Consider the following 15646-nt stretch of genomic DNA (forward strand, 5'->3'; position numbering starts at 1 on the left):
ATGGCTTGACAGTGACATTCAGGCCCGACTGGCATTTGATGTCATCATTGTGTTCCTCACCCAGCCTCTGATGTCATCACTGTGCGCCTCCCAGTACATACCACACTAGTGTCTCATGTGTTAGACAGCTGAAGAAGGCAAGGTGTTTGCCGAAAAGTATACGATATGTCCTTATATGTGCAACTTCAAAAAACAATATTTCTAGCAGAACTTGGCAAGTGTTGGGACATTTTCTACATGTACTTCTTCTAGACACTGTAACCACTAAACTTGTGTACCACTTACTTTCTGTACCACTATGGGAGACAAAGTAGGTGTCCTGTTTGAACTATAAAGCATCGGAGTCCATTACAAGACAGTTACCATTTTACTCTGTCCATCTTACCTTATTGGTTTCTAAGTTTTCACCATCTTTCAATTTCACAGGATCAATCTCACAGGGTTTATGTAACTCACAGATCTAAGAAAGAAAAAATATATAACAATATACAGAAAAGACAATAAGACATCAGTACATGACAACCTTTGTCCTACAGAGGGCGCAGTGAACTTGTGTTCCTTTTCCACTAAAGCTGAACTCCCCGTAGACCAAAGGGCCTCACAGATTGTTGGGGCTGAGTCACTGTGAAAGGAAATGTGCGGTTACTTGTTGATAAGTCCCAGTCCCAGAAGATTACTGTCTCAGGTTGACCAGAGATGGTCTGAAAGGAGATATAAACAGGGCGTAACCACCAACTGCATTGGCTGGATGCATGTGACACTTATATTATAGGTTTTTATTTTCTCTAGAAGTTGGTGTTTCACATTTATCTGCTTTTCCTGATGTGTCTCTTTCCTTATACGTATGCAAGTGATGTGTAAAGCATTTCTTATAAAGTTGTGTCATCACTGTGCCAGAGTATTAGTATGTGAAGCTGTGATCACATCCTCAGAATGACGTGCATACAGCACTGAATGCGTTAACGCTGCTTTCCGCGCTGCATTCTGATAAACAGCTATAATTAGTAACATGCACAGATTGGTCAGTTCAGATACCTAAACAGCTGCCTGGAGCTTCACAATAAATAATGAACATTCGCATGAAAATCCTTCTCGTCTGGATGGAACGGTATCGGTAACTTGCAATATGTACGTAATCCCTCCTAAACCCTGCCCGCTCTTTGATGAAAACATTTATATAAACAGTTTCTCAAAAATGTAATAAGAAAAGGAAAAAAAAAACTATTTGTTATAGCCAAGGAAAAATTATTCCTCTGGATTTTTTTCTGGAAATCTAAATAAAGCAAAAGGCGGCAATATATGGCTCCATCATTCTCCAGCTGTTGTTGACCTGCAACTTCTGTTACAAAAGCAAACATATTGACGGTTGTAGTTCAACAGCCCCTATTGAGACACAGCTTCGCTTACTAAAGGCTGCTGGGAATCTCCACCCAAGAAAATCTCTGGAAGGAATTGTTTCTCAGATGGGAATAGGTCACAACAGTCTGACGCAATAAGACGTCAACTTGTCGGAGGTGCAAAAGAAGGGGCAGGCCCCTGGAGTAGAACAAATTGTGCTGTTTATCCAATGAACTAAATATAAATATTTATCATTATTGTTACAGATGCCACTGGTTACCTCATCTATAATAGGCTTTAGTGTAACTTGAAGGTAATGCATTCCCGCTAGTTTCATGGTCTCATCAATGCATTTGGAGGTCAAGGAATTCCCTCTGAAAATGGTATTTGGATCTCTGGAGAAAAAGAAGAGACAGGATGGGGGAGATTTATCAAAACCTGTGCAGAGGAAGAGTGGTGCAGTTGCCCATAGCAACCAATCAGATTGCTTCTTTCATTTTCCACAGGCCTCTTTAGAGGCCTGTGGAAAATGAAAGAAGCAATCTGATTGGTTGCTATGGGCAACTGCACCACTCTTCCTCTGCACAGGTTTTGATAAATCTCCCCCGATGTGTATAAAATAATAGACTGTATTAATTTCATTTCTAGGTCATGTTCTGGTACAGACTGATGGTTGGATATCTACTAAGTTGAAGTTACTAAATCACATGAAACAGAATTTAATAATTAACTGTTTTAATTTTGGCCAAGCCCTTTAAATTCAAAAAGTAATTTCAGATAAATCTTTCAATCGGTCTCCTTAATGCATACACCATTAGGTATCTATTGATAGAACAGGTAGTATTTCCAGTAAAAACGTAGTTAAATAAAATCTGTAATGAGGGCTATGGCTCCTACTTTGTATACATGTACCCTTTTTGATACAAATGCATCACAGAGAATAGAGGAACATGGCAGGGAATTATGGGACCAAATGTGTTTGTTAGACATCAGGGTGACTTATAGCCTAGTTCCCTGGCCTCCACAGATACATTTCTATTACCCTTAGAACAATGAAGATAGAAATGCTCGGCTGGTGCATGTTTCCTTAGATTTAGTGACATAACCGACTAATCATTTACAGAGTGCAGTCTTATCTATATCAGGAGTGCTACTCACTGTGTCCTGTTCACTTCAGCATTAGCGATGGCGCTGATGAAAGGAACAATCTTGCCATAATGTAAAAAAAGACGGACTAGAGGTATTGCAGCTTCCTGTTTTTCTCGGCAGACTTCACCCAACACATGTGCAGCAGATGCTGAAACAGGCTGAAGACATTGGAGGTTACAGTTTTCGCATGGCAAGATGATAAAGCTGATGACAGTCACAGCGGACAGTACAAATACAGGAAAATAGGGTGAACAATAGCATGTCCTGCGCTGCCATCCTGGCATTCATATGTACTAAGTGCAATGAGTAAATCAACAAAGATTAAAACTTCAGTATAGGAAACAATGGCTGATCTGCCTAGGGATTACCGGCAGAAAGAGATTTAAGGTGTAAGAAAAATATTGGCGAATGTGACTAAATAGTTTCGTTTTACCAACTACATATATTAGAGGTTTTACATTACAAGGAAATGTGTCAACATTTTTATGTTGCCCCGAACTATTCTTTTCCCCACCAAAACAGGGATCTATAAATCAAGGCTGGTGGGGCAGGGAGAAGCCATCGGGAACCACCCTGATGATTTGTGGTTCAGGCAGCATGATGGTGATGACCGGTTCCCTTTAACTACAATTAACAGAAAAATAGTCTGTATTTTGAAGAGTTATCCGATATACAAAGAAGCAAATTCATGTACATATCCTATGCAGTGTGAACTACTCATCTTCTACATGACCCAATTTCAGAGCCTCCAGTAGCCCCACATCATTCTGCACTCAATACCCCATAATCAGAATGTGAAAAAAAGAATGTTCAAATTCTTTGCCAATTTATTGCAAAAGAAAAAAGAAAATATTACATTGACAACTATTCAGACATAAATATTCAGTTTTTCAGGGATGTCCCGATACCGATACTGGTATCGGTACTGGACATTTGCACGAGAACTTTAAAAAAAACACACCCCTTTTTCCCCCCATTAACCAAAAAAAAAATAAAACCCTGTCACATGACATAGAAAAAAGTATTGGTAATTGGTATCGGCAAGTACCTAAAGTATCGGTAATCTTACACTGTCTTAAAAAAAAAAATGGAATCAGGACATCCCTACAGTTTATCATTAAGAATATCTCTGTACTTTGCACCACTGAGCTTATCCTCAATCCTAACTAGTCTTCCTGTTCCATCTTTTAAAAATACGCCCCCACAGAATAATGCTGCCATCACCATGCTTCACTGTAGGTGTGGTACTGAGCAGGTACCGGTATTAAGCAGTGCCTGGTCTCCTCCAGACAAAATTGAGGCCAAAAGGTTAAATCTGAAATATTTGGTGTCTGAAGAGACGCTACTTTCCATCTTCTTACTTGGTTTTTGCTCTCATGTGTATTGTCAGCAGTGAGACCATTATATCTATATATATATATATATATATATATATATATATATATATATATATATATATATATATATATATATATATATATATATATATATATACACACACACACACACACACACACAGAGCTGTGTCTTTCCAGATCATGTACCACAAGTGACTCCAATCCGGGAGTGGAAACAACTCAAAGATGAGCAATAGAAATGCGAGACCAGCGCTAGATTTCCTGTGTTGGGCTATGTTCACACTGTGGAATGCTTCGTGGAGATTTTCCGTGCAGACATTCTACCGACAGTGGAGGACGGAAATGCATTTCCTTGTGGAATTTGCAGAACCATTGAACATGTTCAATGTTTTTGCGGATGTTGGAATCAGAATTTTCCTGCCGTGTGAACAGAGCAGCTGCTGTAGAATGTCCATATAGAAGATTCCTGCGGAATTCCGCACTGACATTTTGTGTGAAAATGGCCTTATAGTAAAGGGTCTGTCCATGCAAAATTTAGCTTTTTTTTTTATTTTTAGTAAACTTTCAAAAATTTCTAAAAAGTGAAAAGTCCATAGAATTCTATCGGGGCAGCTCATTATGGGATTTAAAGCTATATAGAAGAATGCTGCAAGGAGCATTCTAAATGATGCGCTGGACATTGTGAACTGACCAATTGATTACAATGGGATCGGTTTAAGCTTCAGTTTACCTCTGGCACTCAGAAGGATACAGCATCGGATAGAAGCTATGCTGGATAGTTAGGTGAACAGGTCCTAACTCTTCATGCACTCATATGCAATTTATATCTGTACATACACAGATACTGCCTGGTTCATTGACATTTTTGTGTTCTACCCTATTTTTTTTTATAGAAAAGATCACGGAGTCATTGTAGAAAACAAGCACTTAAAGGGGTACTCCACTGCCCCAGTGTTCGAAACATTTTGTTCCGAACGCTGGGTGCGGACGTTGTGACTTACGCCACGCCCCCTCAATGCAAGTCTATGGAAGGGGGTGTGGCAGCTGCCACGCCCCCTCCCATAGACTTGCATTGAGGGGGAGTGTGGCGTAAGTCACGACCCCCGCAGCCCGCACCCAGCGTTCGGAGCAAAATGTTCCGAACGCTGGGGCAGTGGAGTACCCCTTTAAGCGTTTTGTATCAACCACATGTCCTCAGAAATTGTAACCTTTTGTGTGCAGGATCCTCACTCCTCATTTAACCCCTTAAGGACCAGGCCATTTTATACCTTAAGGACAGGAGCGTTTTTTGCAATTCTGACCACTGTCACTTTAAACATTAATAACTCTGGAATGCTTTTAGTTATCATTCTGATTCCGAGATTGTTTTTTCGTGACATATTCTACTTTAACTTAGTGGTAAAATTTTCTGGTAACTTGCATCCTTTCTTGGTGAAAAATCCCAAAATTTGATGAAAAAAATGAAAATTTTGCATTTTTCTAACTTTGAAGCTCTCTGCTTGTAAGGAAAATGGATATTCAAAATATATTTTTTTGGGTTCACATATACAATATGTCTACTTTATGTTTGCATCATAAAATTTATGAGTTTTTACTTTTGGAAGACACCATAGGGCTTCAAAGTTCAGCAGCAATTTTGAAATTTTTCACAAAATTTTCAAACTCACTATTTTTCAGTTTTGAAGTGGATTTGAAGGGTCTTCATATTAGAAATACCCCATAAAAGACCCCATTATAAAAACGACACCCCCTAAAGTATTCAAAAAAACATTCAGTAAGTGTATTAACCCTTTAGGTGTTTCACAGGAATAGTAGCAAAGTGAAGGAGAAAATTCAAAATCTTCATTTTTTACACTCGCATGTTCTTGTAGACCCAATTTTTGAATTTTTGCAAGGGATAAAAAGGAGAAAATTTTTACTTGTATTTGAAACCCAATTTCTCTCGAGTAAGCACATACCTCATATGTCTATGTTAATTGTTCGGCGGGCGCAGTAGAGGGCTCAGAAGGGAAGGAGCGACAAATGGTTTTTGGGGGGCATGCCGCATTTAGGAAGCCCCTATGGTGCCAGGACAGCAAAAAAAAACACATGGCATACCATTTTGGAAACTAGACCCCTCAGGGAACGTAACAAGGGGTAAAGTGAACCTTAATACCCTACAGGTGATTCACGACTTTTGCATATGTAAAAAATATATATATTTTTTTACCTAAAATGCTTGGTTTCCCAAAAATCTTACATTTTTAAAAAGGGTAATAGCAGAAAATACCCCCCAAAATTTGAAGCCCAATTTCTCCCGATACAGAAAACACCTCGCATGGGGGTGAAAAGTGCTCTGCTGGTGCACTACAGGTCTCAGAAGAGAAGGAGTCACATTTGGCTTTTTGAAAGCAAATTTTGCTCTGGGGGCATGCCGCATTTAGGAAGCCCCTATGGTGCCAGAACAGCAAAAAAAAAAACACATGGCATACCATTTTGGAAACTAGACCCCTCGGGGAACGTAAAAAGGGGTAACGTGAACCTTAATGCCCTACAGGTGTTTCACGACTTTTGCATATGTAAAAAAAAAATTTTTTTTTACCTAAAATGCTTGTTTTCCCAAAAATTTTACATTTTTTAAAAGGGTAATAGCAGAAAATACCCCCAAAAATTTGAAGCCCAATTTCTCCCGAGTATGGCGATACCCCATATGTGGCCCTAAACTGTTGCCTTGAAATACGACAGGGCTCCAAAGTGAGAGCGCCATGCGCATTTGAGGCCTAAATTAGGGACTTGCATAGGGGTGGACATAGGGGTATTCTACGCCAGTGATTCCCAAACAGGGTGCCTCCAGTTGTTGTAAAACTCCCAGCATGCCTGGACAGTCAACGGCTATCTGGCAATACTGGGAGTAGTTGTTTTGCAACAGCTGGAGGCTCCGTTTTGGAAACAGTGGCGTACCAGACGTTTTTCATTTTTATTGGGGAGGGGGGTTGTATAGGGGTATGTGTATATGTAGTGTTTTTTACTTTTTATTTTATTTTGTGTTAGTGTAGTGTAGTGTTTTTAGGGTACAGTCGCATGGGCGGGGGTTCACAGTAGTTTCTCGCTGGCAGTTTGAGCTACGGCAGAAAATTTGACGCAGCTCAAACTTGCAGCCGGATACTTACTGTAATCCTCCGCCCATGTGAGTGTACCCTGTACGTTCACATTGGGGGGGGGGGGGAATCCAGCTGTTGCAAAACTACAACTCCCAGCATGTACGGTCTATCAGTGCATGCTGGGAGTTGTAGTTTTGCAACCGCTGGAGGCTCCGTTTTGGAAACAGTGGCGTACCAGACGTTTTTAATTTTTATTGGGGAGGGGAGGGGGGCTGTGTAGGGGTATGTGTATATATAGTGTTTTTTACTTTTTATTTTATTGTGTGTTAGTGTAGTGTAGTGTTTTTAGGGTACAGTCACACGGGCGGGGGGTTCACAGTAGTTTCTCGCTGGCAGTTTGAGCTGCGGCAGAAATTTTGCCGCACCTCAAACTTGTAGCCGGATACTTACTGTAATCCTCCGCCCATGTGAGTGTACCCTGTACGTTCACATTGGGGGGGGGGGGGGGGGGGGGGAACATCCAGCTGTTGCAAAACTACAACTCCCAGCATGTACGGTCTATCAGTGCATGCTGGGAGTTGTAGTTTTGCAACAGCTGGAGGCACACTGGTTGTGAAACACCGAGTTTGGTAACAAACTCAGTGTTTTGCAACCAGTGTGCCTTCAGCTGTTGCAAAAGCTACAACCCCCAGCATGTACGGACAGCGGAAGGGCATGCTGGGTGTTGTAGTTATGCAACAGCTGGAGGCATACTACTTTGGCTGGGGATGCTGGGGATTGTAGTTATGCAACAGCTGGAGACACGCTGGTTTGCTACTTAACTCAGTGTGCCTTCAGCTGTTGCAAAACTACAACTCTCAGCAGTCACCGACAGCCAACGGGCATGCTGGGAGTTGTAGTTATGCAACCACCAGATGCACCACTACAACTCCCAGCATGCACTTTAGCTGATTGTGCAAGCTGGGAGTTGTAGTTACACCACAGCTGAAGGTACACTTTTCCATAGAAATAATGTGCCTCCAGCTGTTGCAAAACTACAAGTCCCAGCATGCCCATAAGGGCATGCTGGGAGTTTTGGTGGTCTGCCTCCTGCTGTTGCATAACTACAGCTCCCAGCATGCCCTTTTTGCATGCTGGGAACTGTTGCTAAGCAACAGCAGGAGGCTGTCACTCACCTCCAACGATCCTCGCTGCACCAGGTCAGTCCCTCGTCGTCTCCGCCGCTGCTCCTGGGGCCCCGATCCCAACAGGGGCGCCGGGGATCGGGGTCCCCAGCACCCGGGGTGCACGTCCCGCACCCGCTCACGTCCTCCGGAAGAGGGGCGGAGCGGGTTGCGGGAGTGACACCCGCAGCAGGCGCCCTGATTGGTCGGCCGGTAATCCGGCCGACGAATCAGGGCGATCGTGAGGTGGCACCAGTGCCACCTCACCCCTGCTGCCTCTGGCTGTTCGGGGCCGTCTCTGAAGAAGGTCACTGGAGACCCGATTGACCCGGAATCCGCCGCAGATCGCTGGACTGAATTGTCCAGCGATCTGCGGCCATCGCCGACATGGGGGGTCATAATGACCCCCCTGGGCGATATGCCCCGATGCCTGCTGAACGATTTCAGCAGGCATCGGGCACCGGCTCCGCTCCAGATGGTTGCGGGGGGCCGGTAAAACACATGACGTTCTCATACGTCATGTGTCCTTAAGGACTCGGAAATGGAGACGTATGAGAACTTCATGTGTCTTAAGGGGTTAATGGTTGATTAATTTGTAATGCTGTAGTGTAAAATTACATATAAATAGAAATTTACATATAAATATAACAGTATATTGTCATTATTAATTTAAAAAAAACTACTGAAGTGTCCTGCTGTCCAGTAAGGTTTTAATGATCCTAGTTTTATTGGGTACAATTCTATGAACAGTGCAAACATGTGTAAAAAGGTTTCATTACGACTGAGTAGCTGTGGGTTTCCTCTTTTGCCAAGCTTACAAAGGAAGGCCTGGGTGTGTCAATTTATTATGAACATGTAAAAAAATGTTTTCTGCTCACTAGAAGAGATTCAACAACTCAGAAAACCACAAAAAAACATTTTTTCTAACTAGGGTTACAGACAGAGCAGCACCACCCACCTCTTCTATAATAGCTGCTGTACATAAATAATAACCCCTCGTGGTAAAATCTTCTTCATCATTGATGCATTGTGTTTGCGCCAAATAAAAATTTTGTATAGCTGATGGATTTGATCTCAGAAGGAGAAATACATTTTCTTTAGACTGGCAAAATGTTGCTACTTGAATGGAATGACATTACGTAAATCAGGCTGTTAAGATTTAACTTTTTGAGTATTTATTCTTTACTAATATAATTTTTGTGTAGTGGTGGTAAAGGCCTAAATAAGGTAGGAAAGTAAGGCTACACATACAGATAAGACTCTGCATGCATCTCCCCAGATCTCCAAGGAAGGAGGCTATACTCCATCATTTCCTGGAGACTAATCTATGACAATTCTATTGACTCCCATTCACTTCAGCTGCCATAAAGCACACAGTAGAGCCCTGCACCGGGATTGGGATCCTGCAGGATCCAATAAAAAACTTGGGGGCAGTAATGAGGTTGTTGCAGGCGAGAGTGGGCAGTCACAGAATATACAGCAGGTCCCGCAAAATCCTGTGCAGTCCCATTTACCTCTGAAATGCCACAGGGGCTTAGAAAAAGGCACATGGGGGTGATGAAATGGTCCCGGGGGGGGGGGGGGGGGGGGGGGTTGGGTAGGAGGGAATTGTGCTCTCTCTAAAAGCTGTGGCAAAATGTTTGCGGGAGAGGGCGGGATTGGACACACGTTGCGGGAGTGGGCGGGATTGGAACACACACATGTTGCGGGAGTGGGCGGGATTGGAACACACACATGTTGCGGGAGTGGGCGGGATTGGAACACACACATGTTGCGGGAGTGGGCGGGATTGGAACACACACATGTTGCAGGAGTGGGCGGGATTGGGACACACACATGTTGCGGGAGTGGGCGGGATTGGAACACACACATGTTGCGGGAGTGGGCGGGATTGGAACACACACATGTTGCGGAAGTGGGCGGGATTGGAACACACACATGTTGCAGGAGTGGGCGGGATTGGGACACACACATGTTGCGGGAGTGGGCGGGATTGGAACACACACATGTTGCGGGAGTGGGCGGGATTGGAACACACACATGTTGCGGGAGTGGGCGGGATTGGAACACACACATGTTGCAGGAGTGGGCGGGATTGGGACACACATGTTGCGGGAGTGGGCGGGATTGGAACACACACATGTTGCGGGAGTGGGCGGGATTGGAACACACACTTGTTGCAGAAGTGGGCGGGATTGGAACACACACATGTTGCGGGAGTGGGCGGGATTGGGACACACACATGTTGCGGGAGTGGGCGGGATTGGAACACACACATGTTGCGGGAGTGGGCGGGATTGGAACACACACATGTTGCGGGAGTGGGCGGGATTGGAACACACACATGTTGCGGGAGTGGGCGGGATTGGAACACACATGTTGCGGGAGTGGGCGGGATTGGAACACACATGTTGCGGGAGTGGGCGGGATTGGAACACACATGTTGCGGGAGTGGGCGGGATTGGAACACACATGTTGCGGGTGTGGGCGGGATTGGAACACACATGTTGCGGGAGTGGGCGGGATTGGAACACACATGTTGCGGGAGTGGGCGGGATTGGAACACACATGTTGCGGGAGTGGGCAGGATTGGAATCCACATGTTGCGGGAGTGTGCAGGATTGGACACATGTTGCGGGAGTGGGCAGGATTGGACACACATGTTGCGCGAGTGGGCGGGATTGGAACCCACATGTTGCGCGAGTGGGCGGGATTGGAACCCACATGTTGCGCGAGTGGGCGGGATTGGAACCCACATGTTGCGCGAGTGGGCGGGATTGGAACCCACATGTTGTGGGAGTGGGCGGGATTTGAACCCACATGTTGCGGGAGTGGGCGGGATTGGAACCCACATGTTGCGGGAGTGGGAGGGATTGTAACACACATGTTGCATGTCTGGGTAGTAATGGTCAGAAATACAGCAGGAGCAGGAAAAACAGTCCCGTGCAGGGCTCTAGCACACACCTTGCTGCATCGTGTATGCAGGAATACAGAAAGGACGTGGATAGCTTTCCTTGTGGTGGCCCAGCACAAGCTGTTCCAGCTGCTACCAGGTAGCGAAGTCACGTGGCTGAGATAACTAAAGTATTTGCTGGATGTAACTTGTGTAGTTTAGGTGCTGAAGGCCTAAGTATCTTTGTCTGCCATTTTATGCATACAGTGTGCAGAGTGTAATTATTTTTGCATTGCATTGTATGTAAAGCTGAATAAGAATTTAGTTACATGCAGACTCCTGACCAATAAATGCAGGAGCTAGTCTCAAGTCCGCCCTTGGAAAAGAGGTGGACGTAACTTTCTCCTATTGAGTTGAGACCTGGCCTCTACCAGGTGCACATGTCTGTCTCAGCCCTACTCTTCCTAAGGAGACTAAAATTTAGTGAGCCTAGGTATTGCTAATATCAGGCATGGTCCTGTCTGTTCCTGGATGCTGTTCCAGCCCCACTGTTAAGGATACATTTCTTTACATATTTTAACTTCCAAGCAGGAGAGTAAATTTCTTCAAGCAGGGAAAGACTTGAACAGGGACCTTGCTGTCTTTCCCTGGATCTCTTGTTGGTCACTGGTCGGACCAGTGGCAGGCTGTCTACCAAGTCGGGGGGGGGGGGGGGGGGGGGAATTCCCTGGATTGGCTTCGCTGAGTGTAACCAGGGCTCAAGTCCTGCATGAACGCCTGGGAACTGAGTTCCTGCACTTTTTCCACAACAGGAACATCATTTCCATTAGTAGAACCAGCCCTTGAGTGGAAATCTTGGGCGAGTTCCCCCACTTTTTTTCCCCAGGACTTGAGCCCTGCATGTAACCACCAAAAAGGTGAATAATGTGAGTTCCTATATTGCATTACACAGTCTACAGTCTACCCCCATGAAGATCCTTGTCCAGTAGTAATCTGGATTGCGAGCTTAAAGGACATCTGCGGCAAAAGACAACTTATGCCGTACCCACAGGATAGGGGATAAGTATCTGATCGTGGGGGTTCCGACCGCTGAGACCCCGGCAAACTCCTGTACGGGGCCATGGCTTTGCTGCGGCTCTTCCGTGCAGCTGGCGTGCCGGCTTCAGAGTGACAGCGCGGCCGACATGCCTCCTCCATGTATCTCTATGGGAGAGGCGGGTAGGCAGCGTTAGTGCCTCCCCGCCTCTCCCATAGAACTGTATGGGGGGGTGGCGTACCATCAACCTCAGAGAGGTCAACGCTACGCACATTAGCGGCTCACATAGTGCGGCAATGCAGGGGCCCGTTTTGGGAGAACACGGGGGGGGGGGGGGATAGGGGATAAGTTGTCCTTTGCTGCAGATGTCCTTTAAGTAACAGAGCACTTTAGCATGTACACATCTGCAGAACATATAGTTCTATGTACACATGCTAAAGCACTAAAGCTTGATCTTTGCAAAGTATCTGCAAAGGAAGTATTATTTAAAGGAACAGTGGTACTACATCAAAGGTGTACCTTTTAAGCTACATACAATTATTAATGTTGTACTATATTGCATCAGGAGTTAAGTTAAAGGGGTACGCCGGTGGAATTCTTTTTCTTTTTAAATCAACTGGTACCACAAAGTTAAACAGATTTGTAAATTACTTACCTATTTAAAAACCTTAATCCTTCCAGTACTTAGCTGCTGTATGCTCCACAGGAAGTTGTATTTCTTTCTTGAGTTCTTTTCAGTTGGACCACAGTGCTCTCTGCTGACACCTCTGTCTGTATCAGGAACTGTCCAGAGCAGGAGAGGTTTGCTATGTGGATTTGCTCCTGCTCTGGACAGTTCCTGATATGGACAGAGGTGTCAGCAGAGAGCACTGTGGTATGACTGAAAATAATTCCAGAAATAAGTACAACTTCCTGTGGAGCATACAGCAGCTGATAAGTACTGGAAGGATTAAGATTTTTAAATAAAAGTCCTTTACAAATCTGTTTAACTTTCTGGCACCAGTTGATTTAAAAAAAAAAAAAAAAAAAAAAAAAAATTCACCAGAGTACCCTTTTAAGTTGTTTACTGGAACCCTGGCTTCAGAGATCTCATTCTTAGGCTTTGATTGAGGAAACAGTTTTTATTTGAAAAGGTATGCGAGACACAGAATGGTCATTTGGGGGGTTAACACCACACAGATACATGACACTAACAACAGGGACTACTACTCTCATCATACGCCCTACATGGTCTTCACACACTGGACTCTAGAGGAGGGGGCTGTACTCTCAAGTTCCTGGAGACAGTCTGGAAAGTTATTACTTAACAATAAATAGTTACAACATTTAACATAAAATTCATAAAACATAGTTCTACAACTAACCTCAACATCTCCAGATTTTAATATGAGGTCTCTGAGGGGGTTGTAGTACTCGCTTGAAAAAACGTGATCTTCAGTGTAAACTACATTGAGCCTTAGTGAGCCAAGATCCTCAGGCTTGCCTGATTTGCCATTATCCCTAGGCTGAAGCAAGTACCTGGCAAAAAGAAAAGAATGTCATATTTCTGGGAGATGTGTGCATTGCAGTGCATACGTAATAGCCATTAAAATACAACATTTTTAGGTTTAAGGTTTTTACAAGCTAACAAATGATGGCATCATGGCAACCATAATGAACGATGTTAGCAATGTGTGTCCAGTACTTAGACGACTGACACAATGACAGCATTCACTGTGCATTGTAAAATGGGCACATTTATAATCACAATGGCCCTGATTTACCAGGAGTGGGTTTTGTTTCTAAACAGGTATGTTTCCACGGTATTTACTAAGGTTTCCCTACATTTTGCACTTTCCCTAGACTTTGCTTTTTTTTAATTTTTACACACGCTCTGATCTGTCTGGTTTTCCCCAGCTCAAATCCACCACATTTTCAGTGGAAGCCTTAGTAAATATGTTGGGATTTTTAGAAAATGTCAGGGGTACGCCCCCTTTTCAGAGACCACACCCTTTCCCTAATGACTACGCCCCTTTTCAGGTTTTCTCAGTAAAACGGAGAGTTGGTTAGGTTTTTTCAATTCTGGAGCAAACAGAATTTCTGCCGCACAATCCGACAAAACAGGTTGGATTTAAATAGTAAATCAGGGCCAATATGTATAAGGCGTTACAGAGCTCTGTTGTCGGATTTCAGCAAAGAGACTAAAGTCGGCAAATGTAACGCTAATGTGAACATAGCCTAAGCTTCTCCAACTTCATTAAAGGGGTACTCCCACCCTAGACATCTTATCCCCAATCCAAAGGATAGGGGATAAGATGTCTGATCTCGGGGGTCCCGCCGCTGGGGACCCCCGCAGTATTGCATGCGGAACCCACAGGTTTTTTGTGCGGAAGCGCTGGAGGGTCTGAGTCGCGACTACGGGAACGGAAGTCCGCGACATCAGGACTCCGCCCCTGTGTGGCGGCCGTCACGCCCCCTCCCATAGACTTGCATTCAGGGGCCGGGCGTGACATCACACGGGGGCGGAGTCCTGATGTCACTGACTTCCGTTCCCGTAGTCGCGACCCTCCAGTGCTTCCGCACAAAAAACAGGTGGGTGCCACATGCAATACTGCGGGGTCCCCAGTGGCGGGAACCCCAAGATCGGACATCTTATCCCCTATACTTTGGATAGGGGATAAGATGTCTAGGGTGGGAGTATCCCTTTAAATTCCCATACATATACATTTTTTATCTTTCAAGGATGGTGATAAAAGTCTATTTTGTAGACTGTCAAGAAACATACAGACTGGTGGTGACCCTGCCACTCCTATTAAAATACATATGCCCCTCTATGACGGAGTAAAAGTGGAAGATAATCTGTCCTCAGCATCACCTGCACTAACCTGTTGGTATAGACTTGTAATTTGGGTGATGCTGATGACAATGGTCATTACTGTTTGCAGATCAGTGGCTTCTTTTTTCCATTATTCCTCTTTTTGTGTTCATGCAGATAAAGTAGCTTGGTGCATTCCCAAGCCCTCCGTCATGTCCAGCCACATCATCATAGTAAAACCCCCTCCATATGCATAGAAATCTTCCCTACAGACATAATGCCCTCAGTGACACCCATGCGCTACTCGCCGTTTCCGGGTGTAACTTGGAAGCTACACCAGAAGCACCGCAAGCGTGATTGTCATGGAGAGCTGACAATATGTCTCATATGTATGGTCTGATGAAGTGAAAGCATATCCTATGCTATCAGTTGCTAATGTGGTAATATAAATGCACAAAAAAAACAACACTCCGCTACACCAAGATTTGCGCATTTTGTTTTTGCATTGTAGTTTCATTCAAACCTATTTAATGTTAATCACATTCAATTATATTACCATTTACAAGGTTTAGGCCATCATTATGGGACAATAGTTACACCCAATGACAATCTCTGACAAAGTGACAATCACAATCTGTAAACACTAGAGCAGACAACATTAATCACTGGTTTGTCTTCATTTCGGAACCCGCTTTATCCACCATAAAGAGGTTTATTCACAGTATCATAATGTCCTGCTCCCAAAAAAACAGGAATGTTGGCGTCTCACACTGATGTGTCCTCTAGGAGTGTGGTAGTGCAAGTGTGCAAGCATAAACACGTAAAAGAGCTGAGA

At 44.3% G+C, this 15646-nt stretch overlaps 1 protein-coding gene across 2 annotated transcripts in view; it reads right to left on the reverse strand.

Annotated features, from left to right (window-relative positions):
- RASA3 (RAS p21 protein activator 3) overlaps positions 1-15646 on the reverse strand; it is a 227283-nt gene that overhangs the window by 30353 nt on the left and 181284 nt on the right. For both annotated transcript variants that reach the window (XM_056555987.1, XM_056555988.1), the window contains exons 10-13: positions 13382-13535; positions 2497-2645; positions 1619-1733; positions 386-460 (exon numbers count right to left, since the gene is read on the reverse strand). In XM_056555987.1, coding sequence (XP_056411962.1) covers positions 386-460; positions 1619-1733; positions 2497-2645; positions 13382-13535 — 493 coding nt within the window. The remainder of the gene's footprint in view (positions 1-385; positions 461-1618; positions 1734-2496; positions 2646-13381; positions 13536-15646) is intronic.

The sequence above is a fragment of the Hyla sarda genome, chromosome 2 (genome assembly GCF_029499605.1).
Source record: "Hyla sarda isolate aHylSar1 chromosome 2, aHylSar1.hap1, whole genome shotgun sequence".
Classification (NCBI taxonomy): Eukaryota; Metazoa; Chordata; class Amphibia; order Anura; family Hylidae; genus Hyla; species Hyla sarda.